At 40.0% G+C, this 14,525-nt stretch overlaps 1 protein-coding gene across 3 annotated transcripts; it reads right to left on the reverse strand.

Annotated features, from left to right (window-relative positions):
* Positions 1-664: 664 nt before the first annotated feature.
* Positions 665-13,509, reverse strand: LOC122092619 (39S ribosomal protein L47, mitochondrial-like). 3 transcript variants are annotated; one of them, XM_042662842.1, is made up of 4 exons: positions 13,298-13,509; positions 12,025-12,239; positions 11,342-11,499; positions 665-1,018 (listed from the first exon to the last, which is right to left on the reverse strand). In XM_042662842.1, the coding sequence occupies exons 2-4, from the start codon at positions 12,212-12,214 to the stop codon at positions 911-913; spliced, it is 456 nt and encodes a 151-aa protein (XP_042518776.1). In that variant the 5' UTR covers positions 12,215-12,239; positions 13,298-13,509; the 3' UTR covers positions 665-910. The 3 variants fall into 3 exon arrangements, with proteins under 3 accessions (XP_042518776.1, XP_042518775.1, XP_042518774.1); XM_042662841.1 differs by having other exon boundaries at positions 12,025-12,232; positions 13,294-13,509; XM_042662840.1 differs by having other exon boundaries at positions 13,294-13,507.
* Positions 13,510-14,525: the final 1,016 nt, after the last annotated feature.

The following is a 14,525-nucleotide window of genomic DNA, read 5'->3' on the forward strand; positions in this document are numbered from 1 at the left end:
GTCTGGATCCTTGCATTAGGCGCCCAATGCGACATTCAGCAGCTAGGAGGATTCAGACACACAACACATTGTAATGTACACTCGGATCCTCCCAGCCGTGGGATGCAGTGTTGGGCATCCAACGCATTAGAGAGGATCCTAATTCAGTTCCAAGGGGGGATCTTTTTTGACGGTTGTTAAGAAAACGAATGATTTTTCCCCATATGTGACGAAGAACAGGTGTGGCAAGGGAGGGAGTGAGATTGCAGGGCTGGGCGAGGTCGCAGGGAAGGGTGGGGCAGATGGACATAGTGATCGATGGAGAAGTAGTAGATAGAAGTTAAGGGTAAAACTGTCAAGAATGGGGGAGGAACACTGTATTATATATTTTGTAAGGAAAAAAGAAAGGGGGCAAACAAACTCGGTTCACGAGGCTCCTGGATGTGCAAGGTCCGAGGAGACGAGAACTACACAGCCTTACCCCAAGACTATTGAGAAGCTGCCAAACCCAATATTTTTTAATATTATTAAATGAAACAAAAGTGAGTAATTTTGTAAACCCAAACCCAACATTGTGTAATCTCGTAGTTTACCCTGTTTTAGACAGTTCCATATGACAGATGGGTGGCTAATGGGTTACTTCCGTAACAAATTCTCACAGCATATGCCACATAAGTAGGTAGTGTTGAAGAAAAAAATATGCATTATTGCAGTTCTACCAATATTAGGGTGGTTCCACTATTGTGTCAATCCTTGGCTTCAATGGACACAGTCAATGGCTTTTCACCCAAAAAAAAAGACAGTCAAAAGGCTTAAGTTCCTTCATGAAGTAGCAAACACACAGAAAGACTCCCAGGATCACCCCTAGAACTAAGAGTATAATTGTTGCACAAGTAGAAGTAAGAGCGGGGAACACGAAATTCAGAAGACATCATAAAGCATTTATCATCCTCTTCATCTCAGCAGACCTCCTAGGATCAGGATCTTCAATCGCTCTTTCTGTGAGTACATGCTTGATTCTACACATGGACTTCCTCACCTGTATTTTTCAATAAGAACTCAAAGTAATTAAATACAACAACAACAACGCCTTATCCCAACTTAATGGGGTCGGCTACAAAGTAATTAAATAAAAAATTAAAGAATAATAATGCTTCTGCTAGTAGTTTATTGTGCGTGAAATAGGTAGAGAAAAATTATAGGAAACAGAACAAAGAATAGAATGATCTGATCATCATTATGAAGTTTAAGAAAAAAACATTTAAGAAAATGAAGCATTCAATAATGACGGCCAAAGAGATAACTCGGTTACCAACTCAGCCAACTATGAACATGCCAATGAAATCCCAGAACACCACCTCCTCCTCACCCCCCTCCCCCCCCCCCCAATACACACACACACACACACGATGAAATCTAGTTTCCAGGGCTTCTGGATGTAAAGAAGATTCTCAAGCCCCTGATTGTTCTTCATACTAAAGTGGGTGTAACAGCAACAGCTATATGTCAACTGCTACTAAATGGAAAAAGTGGGAACGAGGTCAATGATTCTTCATTCCGGTCTCCTTCCTCCTTGGGCCTGAAAATGACATGCCCCTTACAATTTCTGCAGCTCCAAAGCCTGAAAGACTGTAGGACCCCGACAAGAGAGTGAAGTAGAAGTTAGGATTTTTATGGCAGAGATACTAAGATGAGTCGGACAAAATTCCCAGAATGTCTAGATCTCACTGCCACTTCCTTTCTGCATTACCCAATCACTGTCTGGCAGATTCAGCAATGCCAAGTGCTCCCCAGTCACTGCCTGACCTCCCCAGACATTGTCAACTCACCCAGATGCCTTGCCAGTCACAGTGAACATTTCCATCACTGTCATATCACTGTACTGCCTCTGCCAGCTCTACCCACATCACTACCCCATCTGCCTACTACTGCACCTTGTAGATTCTCTGACACTGCCATCTGCTCAATTCTGATGTTGCTGACTGTACTGCCATCTGTCACTGAGTGTGAGTGTGAATGCGTGCAGTTGATTCTCACTGTGTTGACATCAATGACAACACCACAACTGCCTTTTTTTTTCTTTTTTTTAATTACATTCTAAGGATCTGCCCAAGGGGGCTTTACTCACGCAAACTAGAGGGGAAGGGGGGATGATAGGAAAAGGGAGGGAGGGGTGGGGGGGAATACATGTGACAGGAGTCGATCCATAGACCTCCCACACTCCTGGAGCCTGCTCTACAAGCAGAGGCTGCAACCAGTGCACTATGCACCAGATCCACAACAACACCACAACTGCCATATCCCAACAAAGCCCTATTTCTATCATCCTCCAGCAGTTCTTTAAGGGATATTTGATCAGATTTGTGGGTCCCATTAGCTACTTGCAAGGAGATATTTTCTGGAATGAATGTCGACATGCATGGAGAAGAATTCCAGAAGATTTTGAAAATATTATGGGCCCATGCCAGATAGCGTGGAAAGAGAGATGCTGCTAAGAAGCCAAGTTGCGTGGGGGTGGTCTCCTTAGAGAAGATCTTATCTGATCTTCGTTCTACTTAGAGATCTAGTCACTTTCTATTTCCATGTTTAGCAAATTCTACTTTTTCTGATAGTTTTTGTCTTATGTTTAGCTTCTATTTTATAAATAAAGTCCATATTTTCTTTGTAATAGGCTTAGAATGCCATGCGCAATCAATCATTATCATAAAGATGTAAGGAGTTTTGGACTCCCCTCACATGATTTGACGAAAAGAAAAGTTTGGCTGTTAACCTTGTTGCTGCATGAGACAGTGTGAAGATGAGAGGTCTAGGTTCAAGTCAGAGGCCCAACCATCTATCCCCATCTTGTTCTTCCATCTATTTCTTTGTTTGTTCCTATTATATTTAATTCCACAATAATTTGTTGCTGAGTGTAACCAAGGCTTTGCTCTCCACTTCTGTGTGTGTTGGAAAATTACTAGGGCTGTGTATGGCAATATTTCTATTCCAAATTAGTATTTCTGAGTAAAAACTATATTTTTGTGTTTCTGTTAATTTGGAATACATTTGTACTAACCAATGTTGTATGGTAAAACTAAAAATATATATATATATATGGGAAAAGGACAGGTATGCTAGCGCATTACTTAGGAATAAGGTATGCTAGCGGGATTCTAACCGTTGATCATCTTAAATAAAACTGTTTGATTGAGAGAAAAGGTCCAAAGCTTCAATCCACCGTTGCTACACCTTATCTCTCCCCTAATTCTTATCTCCACCTTAACGATTCAAGCCTCGCAAGAACACTGCCACTGGCAGTTCCCGAAACCCTCCACCCCCAATAGCACCAGCCTCTCTCTCTCAATCTGGTGTTAATAGGCTAATCGATTCTTCCAATGAGCTCACTGACAAGAATTTTACAGCAATGGTAAAGAATCTCTTACCAAGCATCCCAAGCTCTGGTCATGGCTTGATTCTCAAGTGGGAGGAACTGAAATCTTTCAAGTGGAATCCTTGATTCTCACGCAACTCTTCAAATCTGAAAATTGGGTTAATTGATACTGAATTTTTGGAATTAAAATCTACTGGAACAGAGGTTCTAGAGCTTTTTTCATGTCGATGAGAGCAATTCAGTGGGAGTTCATTGAGAAAGAAAACGATAGAGCAACTGGGTTATGAGATAATGGTTTTCTGAGCAAACCCAAACTGTTGAGAGGTTACCCATCTCAAAAAATTTTAGAGAGGATGCAGGACTTGCCTTCTGTGAATACCCATCTACTTGATTTTGTACTATGTAGTTTCCTTTCTAGAAAATCTAAATTCATGGTGAAAAAGAAAAAGGAAGAGAAACTCTCATCTTTGTTTAAAGATCAAATTTTCACTATATTACAATCTTATTTATGGAAATTCGATTTTTTTTTTTCTTTATTACTTGGAAAGAAGGGGATTTTGAAAGTTCAAGGCACGGAAGAATAGAAGAGTTTGTGTATTTAATCTATTATCGAATCCATTGCTATGAGAATCCCCACAACACTATTACAGCAGTGATTGTAATAAGTTCTCCTTCTATTTATTTTCTTTTTATGTTCCTGAGACAATACTGTGAAATCTTACTCTGAGGTATAATTTTTGAGAGAGTAACCTCTGATACTGAGATCTTGAGAGATTTTTGTGAGGTTTGAGATTATTTTCTCTTCCTTTTCGGGAATGGATCATCATCCAGAGAAGGATGAACAAGAGGTTCTGGAATGTGCAGAGAGCAAAGACAAAGAGGTTTTTCCTGATAGGATGAGGGTTTTCGCTGTAGATGATAATATTGTAAGAGATTCTTTACCATTGCTGTAAAATTCTTTCCGCCATGATCCTCTACTATACACCCCAGTTCTTGAACTCCGCTATTGCGCATCCCCTCACACCCACTGCGCCTTGGCCGTGACCTCCACTGCCTCGACAGCCTTGCTGCCACCTACTGTGCGCATCCACAATACCGGAGGGGAAGAGGAGAAGAAGAGTCAGGTTCTGTCGGTTTGCAGGGAAGGTTCGCTGCCTTCTGAGGAAGAAGAAGAACAGGAAAAGGAGAAGATGGAAGAGGAGGAAGAGAAAGATGGGTCCCACATAACTGGCCTGGAGCTTGGCAGACTACCTATGACCAAAACTTTTGGAGCCTCCGACGGTGTTGCAAGAACATTTGAACTTGCCAGCGGTGGTGATGCTTCGGGCACACTGACTGGAGAAGGGGTCATGGTTGGGGGAGTAGACCGGAGCGGCAACAAGTGAGGTCAAAGGAACAATTGGGCGGAAAAAGACCGTGGAGCGGCGGTATTGGGCAGGTTTTGTAAGACCTTGCCACATGAACGAATGAGATTTTTTATGTTTCATCTAACGGTTAAAATCCTACTAGCATACCTTATTCCTAGGTAATGCGCTAGCATACCTATCCCTCTCCCTATATATATTTCTAGGACTAAAAAAGAACAAAAACACATGAAATGCATATTAACAGAAATATATCTTCTGTGATGTGGTGTTGGTGGCGGTGATGGTGGTGGTGGTGGTGGTAGCAGTTGTGGCAGTGGGGGTGGTGGCGGTGGCGGTGGTGGGGGCAGTGGCAGGGGCGATGGAGGCAATGGTAGTGGCGGCGGTGGTGGTAGCAGCAGTGGAGAGTCGAGACTCGTATAAGCTGGGTCTTTTTTATTTCCGTTTTTCAAAAACCACTTTCAATTTGCTTCTCAAATGACCAAGAAATGTGCTTTTTCTACCCAATTCATTCCCAAAAAAAAAAAAAAAAACCAGATGTCACATACATATTCTGCTCCAAATGTATTCCAAAAAACACACAAACACCAGATTTTTTTAAAACGTTGTCATACGCATCCTAGAAGACTACACCATCAAGTGCTATTGAAGCAGGATCATTGAAGGCTTCACTCCTTCCCTATGCCTACAAAACATAAGAGATTTTTAGAGTTTTTCTTAACAGATTTCAATCCACTGTAACAACGGATCCTGCCCCTATTTTGACTGCAGACAACCCTTCTTAAGACATCCTTCGCTGGTGGTTAGTTCACGACAGTGAGTTACCATTTCTGGACTTCACTTTCTAATTCTGATATCCATTGATATCTAGCATCCAGCCTTCAGTTTTGGCTGATATTTCAAAGAGTTATTCAACCTTATAAGACCTACCTTTGATTGGAACATAAGCTCTATCTGAGGTGCTGAGTTGCTAATTCTGTTAGCACTTTATTTTCTGGGTATTAGCCTAATGTTATGCTGTTGATGGACCTTAACCAGTACTGTATTGTCTTCTGTGAATAAAAATCATACTTGGGTACTGTTAGGATTTGTTAAGGGTTTAAAGGGTCAGAGCATCCTGCTGTTGGTTGCTAAAAGGTGTTTTTGTTATTTTATAATGCTGGAACAGGTGAACTGTTTGTACTGTTGATCATATAGGAAGATCCTACTGTAAGGTTCTAAGTTGGCTAACTGATGGAGGGCCTTAGGGAAGCTTGAAGGAGGGCCTTAGGGAAGAAAGGGAAGAAAACCCTGAATGAACTCAGAGTTGTAGGGAAGAAGAGAAGAATCACACAAAGGGGGAGGGGGCAGAAGGTCTCACGACCAAGCAAACCACAAGGTTTCAACTAATTAATTAATTCATCATCCAAAATCTGTCCAATTACTTGGGTTACATGCCTTTATATAATAAACTGAAATTAAACTTGCCTAATAAAATCTAAAATTAAATTAGCAACTCCTAATTTGCTTCCTAAATTCTAACTAATGAAATTAGAAACAAAATAAAACTTAAATTAATAACTCCTTAATTGACTATTAACTACCCAAATTAAAGATTGCAAATAATCCCGAACAAAATAAAATCCTAAAGATCCTAACGAATCCAAAAATCCAATCGGACCCGATTCATCTCGGTTGAGGTTGCCCGAAGGGTCAATCCGGTTCAACAACATCAATTCTGCATCAACTCCCCCGATGTTGAGAAAAACTCGTCCACGACTTTTAAAGAATGACAACAATGAAAACTCATGAACGGAGGTGAATTGCTCGTTGTTTGCATCACGAACAAAATCCATGATGTGAAGCTTTGGAGGTATATTCAAGTCAAAAAAATCATGAGGAAGAACAAATTCATGATGGTGAACAAGTGGCACTGTATTGATGTCCTCCACTACTTGATCCACAATTTTCTCTCTTTCTGTTGTCATCACCTGTTCCACAATAGGACGATCTTCCACTTGTGTTGATGCCTCTGGTTCAACTTGTAGTTGTACTAGGGGTATCACTTTCTCTGACTTTACCAATCCATGAAGATCAAATTTTTGACCCATGTGGTAAGCCTGGAGGGTGCACATATTGTTGTCACGATCAAGAATACCGTCTCGTTGTTCCAACCAACCGCGACCCAATTTAATGATGCGCTGAGGAGAATCAAACACTTCACAAAAAGCACCATTATAATAAGGAGGAACCGAGGAACAAAGAATTCAACAAATACATTATCCTCCAACTCAAAAAAAATCTGACTGGTCTCTTATAACATGTCTAGCACAGATCTGGAGAAAAATTTTTCATTTAGTTGCTCATCAATTAACAATTTAGCAGACTTTCCATTGGGCAAACGAACTTTGAATCTGAACACAAAGGAATCCATGACCAATCTTGTGTTCAGAATTGCTATGGGCCTCACAAAGATAAGACACCAACTCCAATAATCAAGTGTGGGCAGAATTGTAAATATGGAGGTTCACTTTTTTTTTTTTTTCTTTTCAAGGATGGCAGAATTGTAAATAACTGAAGTCCAATTGTCAGTCAAAGATATACCATCCAAAGGGGTAGACTTGGAAAAATGAACTAAATAAGGACAAAGTGGTATATGGAACTTCAAAAGGGTATTATGGGAAAATGCGGAAAAAAAGGATTAAAACACAACTCACGATTGAAGAATAGGCTTCAACCGTCAAACTCACCAGAACCAGAAGTAGTCGTCACAATTTCAAGCGAAGATTCTCACTATTTAGGTCTTGGATTGTTCTGAAACTGCAGGCAAAGGTTGTAACTCAATATTCTCTCGATTCCGATAGATAGGAGACCTGAAAATAGCAACTAAAAGAGAACCTCTGTCCTGCAACTCAGATCTGGCAGTATAGTGAAATCAGATGTGAAGTTCTTGTTGGAACTTCCACTAGAGGTCAAATATGGGCTCAAAACTGTGCAAGGTGGGTCGTTTTTATGAGGGGAGTGAACCCTTAAAATCTTCAACTATTTCGAGGAGATTCAGAAGAAATCAACGCCAACAACTAGGGTTGCAAGTATGATAGGAAAACAGAGTACTGTGGGAAAAAAACCTTCATGGAGCCTCAAGGGTAGGACAAATAGTAGAGAAGAAGAAGAGGTCGAACCCATGGTTGCTGTGAGCTGCATGCCTTCTTCGTCTACTCTCATCTGATCTTCTTCTCTTTTGGGGTTTTTTTTTTTTTTTTTAATTGTTGTTCCCAATGTCTGTAGAAACCAGAACTGAGAAGGGGAAGAAGATAGGGAAGGAAAAGAGAACGAAGGAGATGTATCCTTCGGCTCTGATACCACTTGATGGAGGGCCTTAGGGAAGAAAATGAAGAAAACCCTGAATGAACTTAGAGTTGTACGGAAGAAGAGAAGAATCACACAAAGGGGGAGGGGGGAGAGGGGAGAAGGTCTCACGACCAAGCAAACCACAAGGTTTCAACCAATTAATTAATTCATCATCCAAAATCTGTCCAATTACTTGGGTTACATGCCTTTATATAATAAACTGAAATTAAACTTGCCTAATAAAATCTAAAATTAAATTACCAACTCCTAATCTGCTTCCTAAATTCTAACTAATGAAATTAGAAACAAAATAAAACTTAAATTGGTAACTCCCTAATTGACTATTAACTACCCAAATTAAAGATTGCAAATAATCCCGAACAAAATAAAATCCTAAAGATCCTAATGAATCCAAAAATCCAATCGGACCCGGTTCATCTCGGTTGAGGTTGCCCGAAGGGTCAATCCGGTTCAACAACATCAATTCTGCATCACTAACTGAACCCTACCTCTACATTAGCTAGTGGTAGAGAGTCCTCCATCATTTGGAACCAGTCTCTGTCAAATAGTCAAATTGTACACCACTCACACAAGTTTGTTACCAACTTAATTGTACTCAATTCAAGAATTCGTGCACCAGCTGCTTTGGGACAGCTACAGAAGTAATGTAGGGCAGGTTAATGATGTTCTAACAATCTAACCTACAGTAGGATCATAGGTGCTGACTAACAGTAGCCTAAACAAGTGGTTCCAGCAAGAATACCAGCAACAGAGAATGACAGTAAACCTTAACAGCAAGTGAATGAATGGAACCTATAAAACACTCAAGTACTCAACAAGTTTGACTAATTACAGAGACACAAAGACCAGACCAAAACTGGTCTGTCGACTGATATATCAAAGGTACCAATAACCAGAAAATAAGTCACAGATTCAGTAACGTCCACACCTCAGATGGAGATTCCAATCGTAGGTTGGTCTTATTTGGTTGAGGAACTCCTCAAAATTTCAGGCCACATTGTTGGTTGAATGTAGAGGAATCATACCAGCTCAGAATTAGAAAGTAACGCCATAAAATAGTAACTCACAGACATCAACCACTCCAGCCTTGGGATTAGCCTTAAACCACCAATGAAGGTCTATGGCAAGATGTTCTAATGCTGAAACCTTGTAAGGCTTCTCTTCTTGCTTTCCTGCCAGCACTTGGTGGTCGGAAGTAGAGTAGTCTTCAATGTTCTAGCAACCAGTCCAGCAGCAACAATAGGGTTCGATGGTCACTCAGAGGCTGAATATTTCACAGGATACAAAATAGAAACAAGAAATTAAAGGGTAGGGATAGATGGTTCTAGCCTCTCACTCTCACCTCACACTACTTCTCACAGCAACCATGGCTAAACAACCGAGCTTTTTCATTCATCTAAATCATTCCTGGAGCTCTAAGGCTCTCTTACAAATATTAGTGTTTAATGGCAATAACACAAAAAGGAAAGGAAGTGTCCCACGCATGGTGTGGATTACCTTGTACAATAAGCTATTCAAATAAAGAAAGAAATGACTTAATCTAATTATTAACTGAAATCTTATTAACGCTAAATCTAATTAGTAACTGAAAAATAAAATCTACCTAATATCTCTTAAAACAGAAAGAAAAACTAAAGATCTCAATGGTAGCTCTCCTCCTCTACGCAAGTCCACCTATTGTACACCAAAGTGTTCCCCACGAAAGGCTATTGGGTCCCACCAAATATTCTTCCTAATCTCTCCCTTGCAAGCTGGCTAAAGGTCCATGTGTGATAGATCACCTTGTTGATCTCTCTAGAGACTAGAGGTAGAGATTTTCATGACATTATATTCTTCGAAATGGTAATGAGAATGCCAAACATTTGCCAAAACTGGTCTGAAAAGGAAGTGCTGTATAAAGAGCAGTACTTGATGGAGTTGCATGCAGGATTATATAGGGACTTCTTTTCCATCTATTACTTATTCTTATTTCTTGTTTAGCAACCAATAGGAATGAGTAGGGAGTTAGTTTCAAACTCTACCTCTGTTTCAGAGTTTGTTTAGGGGTTCTTTCCTTTCTCTTTTATATAAGACTGTAACCCATGATGGGATTGAATAAGAAATCTTCGATTTCTTCCCTATCTAGTGAGTTTCTCCCTTTTCTACTTTCCCCTTCCTTCCTTCCTTCCTTCCTTCTTCCTGTTTTCAGCTATAGTACCCTGTTCTAGCATTAACTGGGTTCAGTCCGAAGGAGCATCGATCTCCTTCCTTCTCTCCTTTCTCGTTTTTAGATTGTAACCCACGATGGGATTGAACAAGAAATATTGGATCTCTGTGTGTGTGTGTGTGTGTGTGGTTCAATTCCTTCTCTATCTGGTTCTTTCCTTTCTCTCTTTTCCGGTTTCCTCCCTTCCTTCCTTCTACCTGTTTTCCTGCTTCAGTACCCTGTTCTAGCATTAACTGGGTTCAGTCCTAAGGAGCATCGACCTCCTTCATTCCTTCCTTGTTCTCCCTCTGGATTTGAGCGTGAATTTCCCTACCTGAGGTGACTCTAGCTGTAGTGCCTTGGCTGCTGAAACCATCCCTGTTGAAAGAAGCTTCTCAAAAACCCAACTGTGAACTGCAACTACTGCTATCTCCATCACGAATTTATGATTAATGGTTGCTGTTTGGGTTTATTATCAGTTGGAACTCAGAGGGTAGGGGTTAGTGAAACTTATTCTAAAGTTTCATGGGCTTAGGGGTCTTCCATGAAGTGCTGGTTTGATCCACCACTGTTCTATATGGTTATCAAGAGGTTGAAGAAGAGGCTAAGTCCTCATAATTTCATTTTAAGGCCCTCCTCTGATGTCTCTCCATAACCCTTGACTCATAATCTTTCATTCAATTTTCCAATCTCTACATCACTTTCCAGAATATCCTCTCCTCTTTAAAGTTAATAATGGATTTGTCCATACTCGAACCTAGGCAACTGACTAGCTGGCAGAGCCAAATTACACAAGTCAAGCATCTAACTTGGGTGGGGGGAGGGAGTTAGGTATCCACAAGCATAGTGTGTGTATGTACCTTCTTCCCCTTCTCTCTTTGCAATAAAATTTCAGCTTTCCCTCTCCGAGAGAGAGAGAGAGAGAGGGATTTCAACTTCTAAGAAAAGGTTAGACAGATTGTGTTCAATTGGGATCATTGTAATTCTGTCCATGTGGGTTGGTGTTCTAATAACTCTATCTTCCCTACGCTAGAACACTTCAGAAACAATTACTATTGCATGTGGTGACTGCCAAAAGAAAGCAATACGTACCTTGGGGAGACGTTCTGGATTCGGAAATCGTAGGTTCTGTCCATGGAGCATTTGACGTTGAGTCATAAGCATGTTTTTCTCCTTCAACAGCACATACCATAGCTTGTTAAGATCATCCCAAGACTTAAGACGCAATTCAGAAGCCTTCCAACTGCGACCTGAACAAGATAGGCTTATAAAAAAGAGGCTTGGAAGTCTATTTCTATGATTTATGAAAGTATGAGTTGTTGACTCCAGATTCAGATGTACATTGCACATAATGAATCATGTAATGCATGGAAGGAAATTTCCCATTGTAAGAATATCCCTGGATGTTCAGCCAGAAATATTGACAGCATTTTCACACCTCAAATCAGAGGCATGCCCCTAATCAGCACGTTACATAATTTGAAGGGGACAAAAAGGCACAAGAAATTAAAAACCCATCATGTCTTCCACCACTCAACTCCAAAGTCAAACAAAGGTTTAAGTTAAACCAATATGCAGCACTATAACACAAAGAAAAAAATTTTTACTATTCGACAAACGAATAAACTCTCTGTTTCACATTTGTGATTGGAATGGAAACCCAAATCAATTTAAGTTTAAGCTTTACTAGCATTAAATATACCGAAAGGAATGGAACCAAATCAATTTATGATTTAAATATAGAATTAACATGTAGCGAATAGAAGAAATTGTACCATAGACAACAGGTTTTTCATCATCTTGATTTCTATCTGCCTCAAAGAACTCCTCCAACGGATTATATGATGTCCTAGCAGAAGAAGAAGCTGCAGCAGAAGCTTCCAACTTGACTGCACCACCTGCAGCAGAAGCTTCTGACTTGGCTGCAGCAAGGAGTGTCCTTCCCAAAAACCTTGCTGTAAACATGCTGATGACAAGGTTCCTCTACAAACTTTTCATGAAGTAAGCAAATTATCAAACTTTTTTCCACTTTAACTTCAGAAGATTACATGAAAGGAGAATCCTATAATAAGCATTCCAACATTAAGAACTCTACTTACTGTTTAATCCAAGCAGGAAAAAGTCATAGAGATAAACCAAAAAGGAAGCTGAATCATGCAAAATTTAAATTAAAATCAAATATATCATTCAATACTCTCAAATTATGAATTCAACACCAAGCAAGCTGGAACCAAAACATATCCAAACTTCAGCAGTTGCCACAAAATTGTCCTTTTATTGCACAGTTTATCACTAGGAATGCAGATTAGAGAAAAAAATTTCCAACTTAAGGTCTTATACTATGTAATCAATAAAGCCATCCTAGCTTTTGCCATTGATCTCAGGAAGTTTGACAATATTGTTCTTTCACAAGTCAAGCATGGGTTACAAATGTAGCTTGAAAATTCCATCCCCGTTGATGAGATTGAGAGAAGACTATAAATGTTGTAACTTATTGATAACAAAATGTATAAGGAGTCACTGAAAGCTGTTCGGCAGAAAGCCCAAGAGAAGATAAACACGTGATATTCAAATAAATGAAGCTGTTGGAGCAGGAAAAAAAAAACATGACGAACGTAACTGACTCAATGGGTCACATTAAATCAAGGGAAAAAGTTCTGTGAATTTATTTATTTCATGACAGTAACCATAAGAATCCGTGAAGGGTTTTGGTTCGGCATTGAAATGAAGGTTGCAATTAGAAGAAAAGAAGGTTTTCAGTATACTCGTATAAAATGAGAGATTACTACCTGTATACCTGCATCTAATGTCCCTTCCCCTCTGTTCTCTCTCATTCTCTGTTATCGTCTACGTTATTTGATTTGCAGAAATGGCGGAACAATTTGTTTCGCCATTATCCATTTGTCGGTCTTTTTATCATTACATGGCAGACATTACAACCCTCCGGTTTCTGCTCTGGGGTTTATATTTCATGTTTCTGAGAGAAAAACTACAGCAATGCAACAAATATATGGTGGAAGAAGACTTGCCATCTCAGAAATTACCTACACAGAAGATAACCAGAAGCAGCAAAGCCTTAAAATGGTGGAAGACGAACAGGAACTGTCTACGGACGTCGTCTCTGGCAACCTAGCTTGAGTTCTTGATCGATTGTGAATGTGACCTTGTGGATTTCGGCCTGTATAATTAAGTAGAGTTGCAGCAAGCTTCTCCCAGTCTTCTGATCTGCCGCTGGATCCGAATCCGGATCAGATCGGATCGGATTGGGAGAAATGGGGTTTTTCCCTTTTTCTTTTTTTTTTAGAATAAATTCATTTCTTACCCTTAAAAAACGGATACGCCTATAATAAGGCTGTTTAAACTTTAAAACGTATTTTTTTTTGCCGTTTCCGTGTTTTCCCGTATTACTCCCATATTGCTCCTTAGCATACAGTAAAATGCGTTTTAAACGATGACAAGCAACACCAGAATTTTAAACTCGGTTTTGCTAATGACCCCACCCCACCCCACCCCACCCATCCTTCCATGATCCCAACAAAAAGAAGTTTCAGTACTGAATTTGATAGGGAACCAAATCCTCCCTTATGCGCATCTGACATACGTTGATGCAACTAGCTGTTAGAGGCTCATTGGCACACTAGAGAGGATTTGGGTCCATTTGATAGACTAGTCGGCACTGATCCAGTTGATAGAATTAGTAAATTAATCCAGAGAAGGATTGGTGGTGGCCCATGTGGTCTATGATATATGCTATGATATGATACTTAGATTTAAATCCTTGCCTTGAAGTGATTTCAAAGCGAAATACCATTTTTGTGACTCATGCATTATGTAGAGATGATTAAGCCACTTCAATCATTGGATAGATGACATACTACCTAATTTTAATTTCCATGATCTTCCATTTATTAGAATTTAGGATCATGCAAGGATGCATCCCCTAAGAGGCTATCTAGAAAGCTCTTCTTATGTCCAACTTTATTTTTCTTAATTTTTCATTTGGGAGAGGGCCAGGCACACTGTTAGTTTTCTTGGAGCTCATGGCTCATGGCTCAAGGGAAAAAGGGAAAAAGGGAAAAAGGGAAAAAGGGAAAAGGGGGGGGGGGGTGGAATGAGATGCAAGAGGCATGGGGATCATTTTGAAAATGAGGAGAGAGCGACACAGGCTAGGCACCCCAACAATGTGCCCGACATTTTTTCCTTTTATTTATTTGAATTTAGGATCATGGCAAATCCTTCTTTGATTTTGGTGTTTCGCGATGGCAGTGTTTTGCTT

Source organism: Macadamia integrifolia, chromosome 11 (assembly GCF_013358625.1).
Source record: "Macadamia integrifolia cultivar HAES 741 chromosome 11, SCU_Mint_v3, whole genome shotgun sequence".
In the NCBI taxonomy this organism is placed as follows: Eukaryota; Viridiplantae; Streptophyta; class Magnoliopsida; order Proteales; family Proteaceae; genus Macadamia; species Macadamia integrifolia.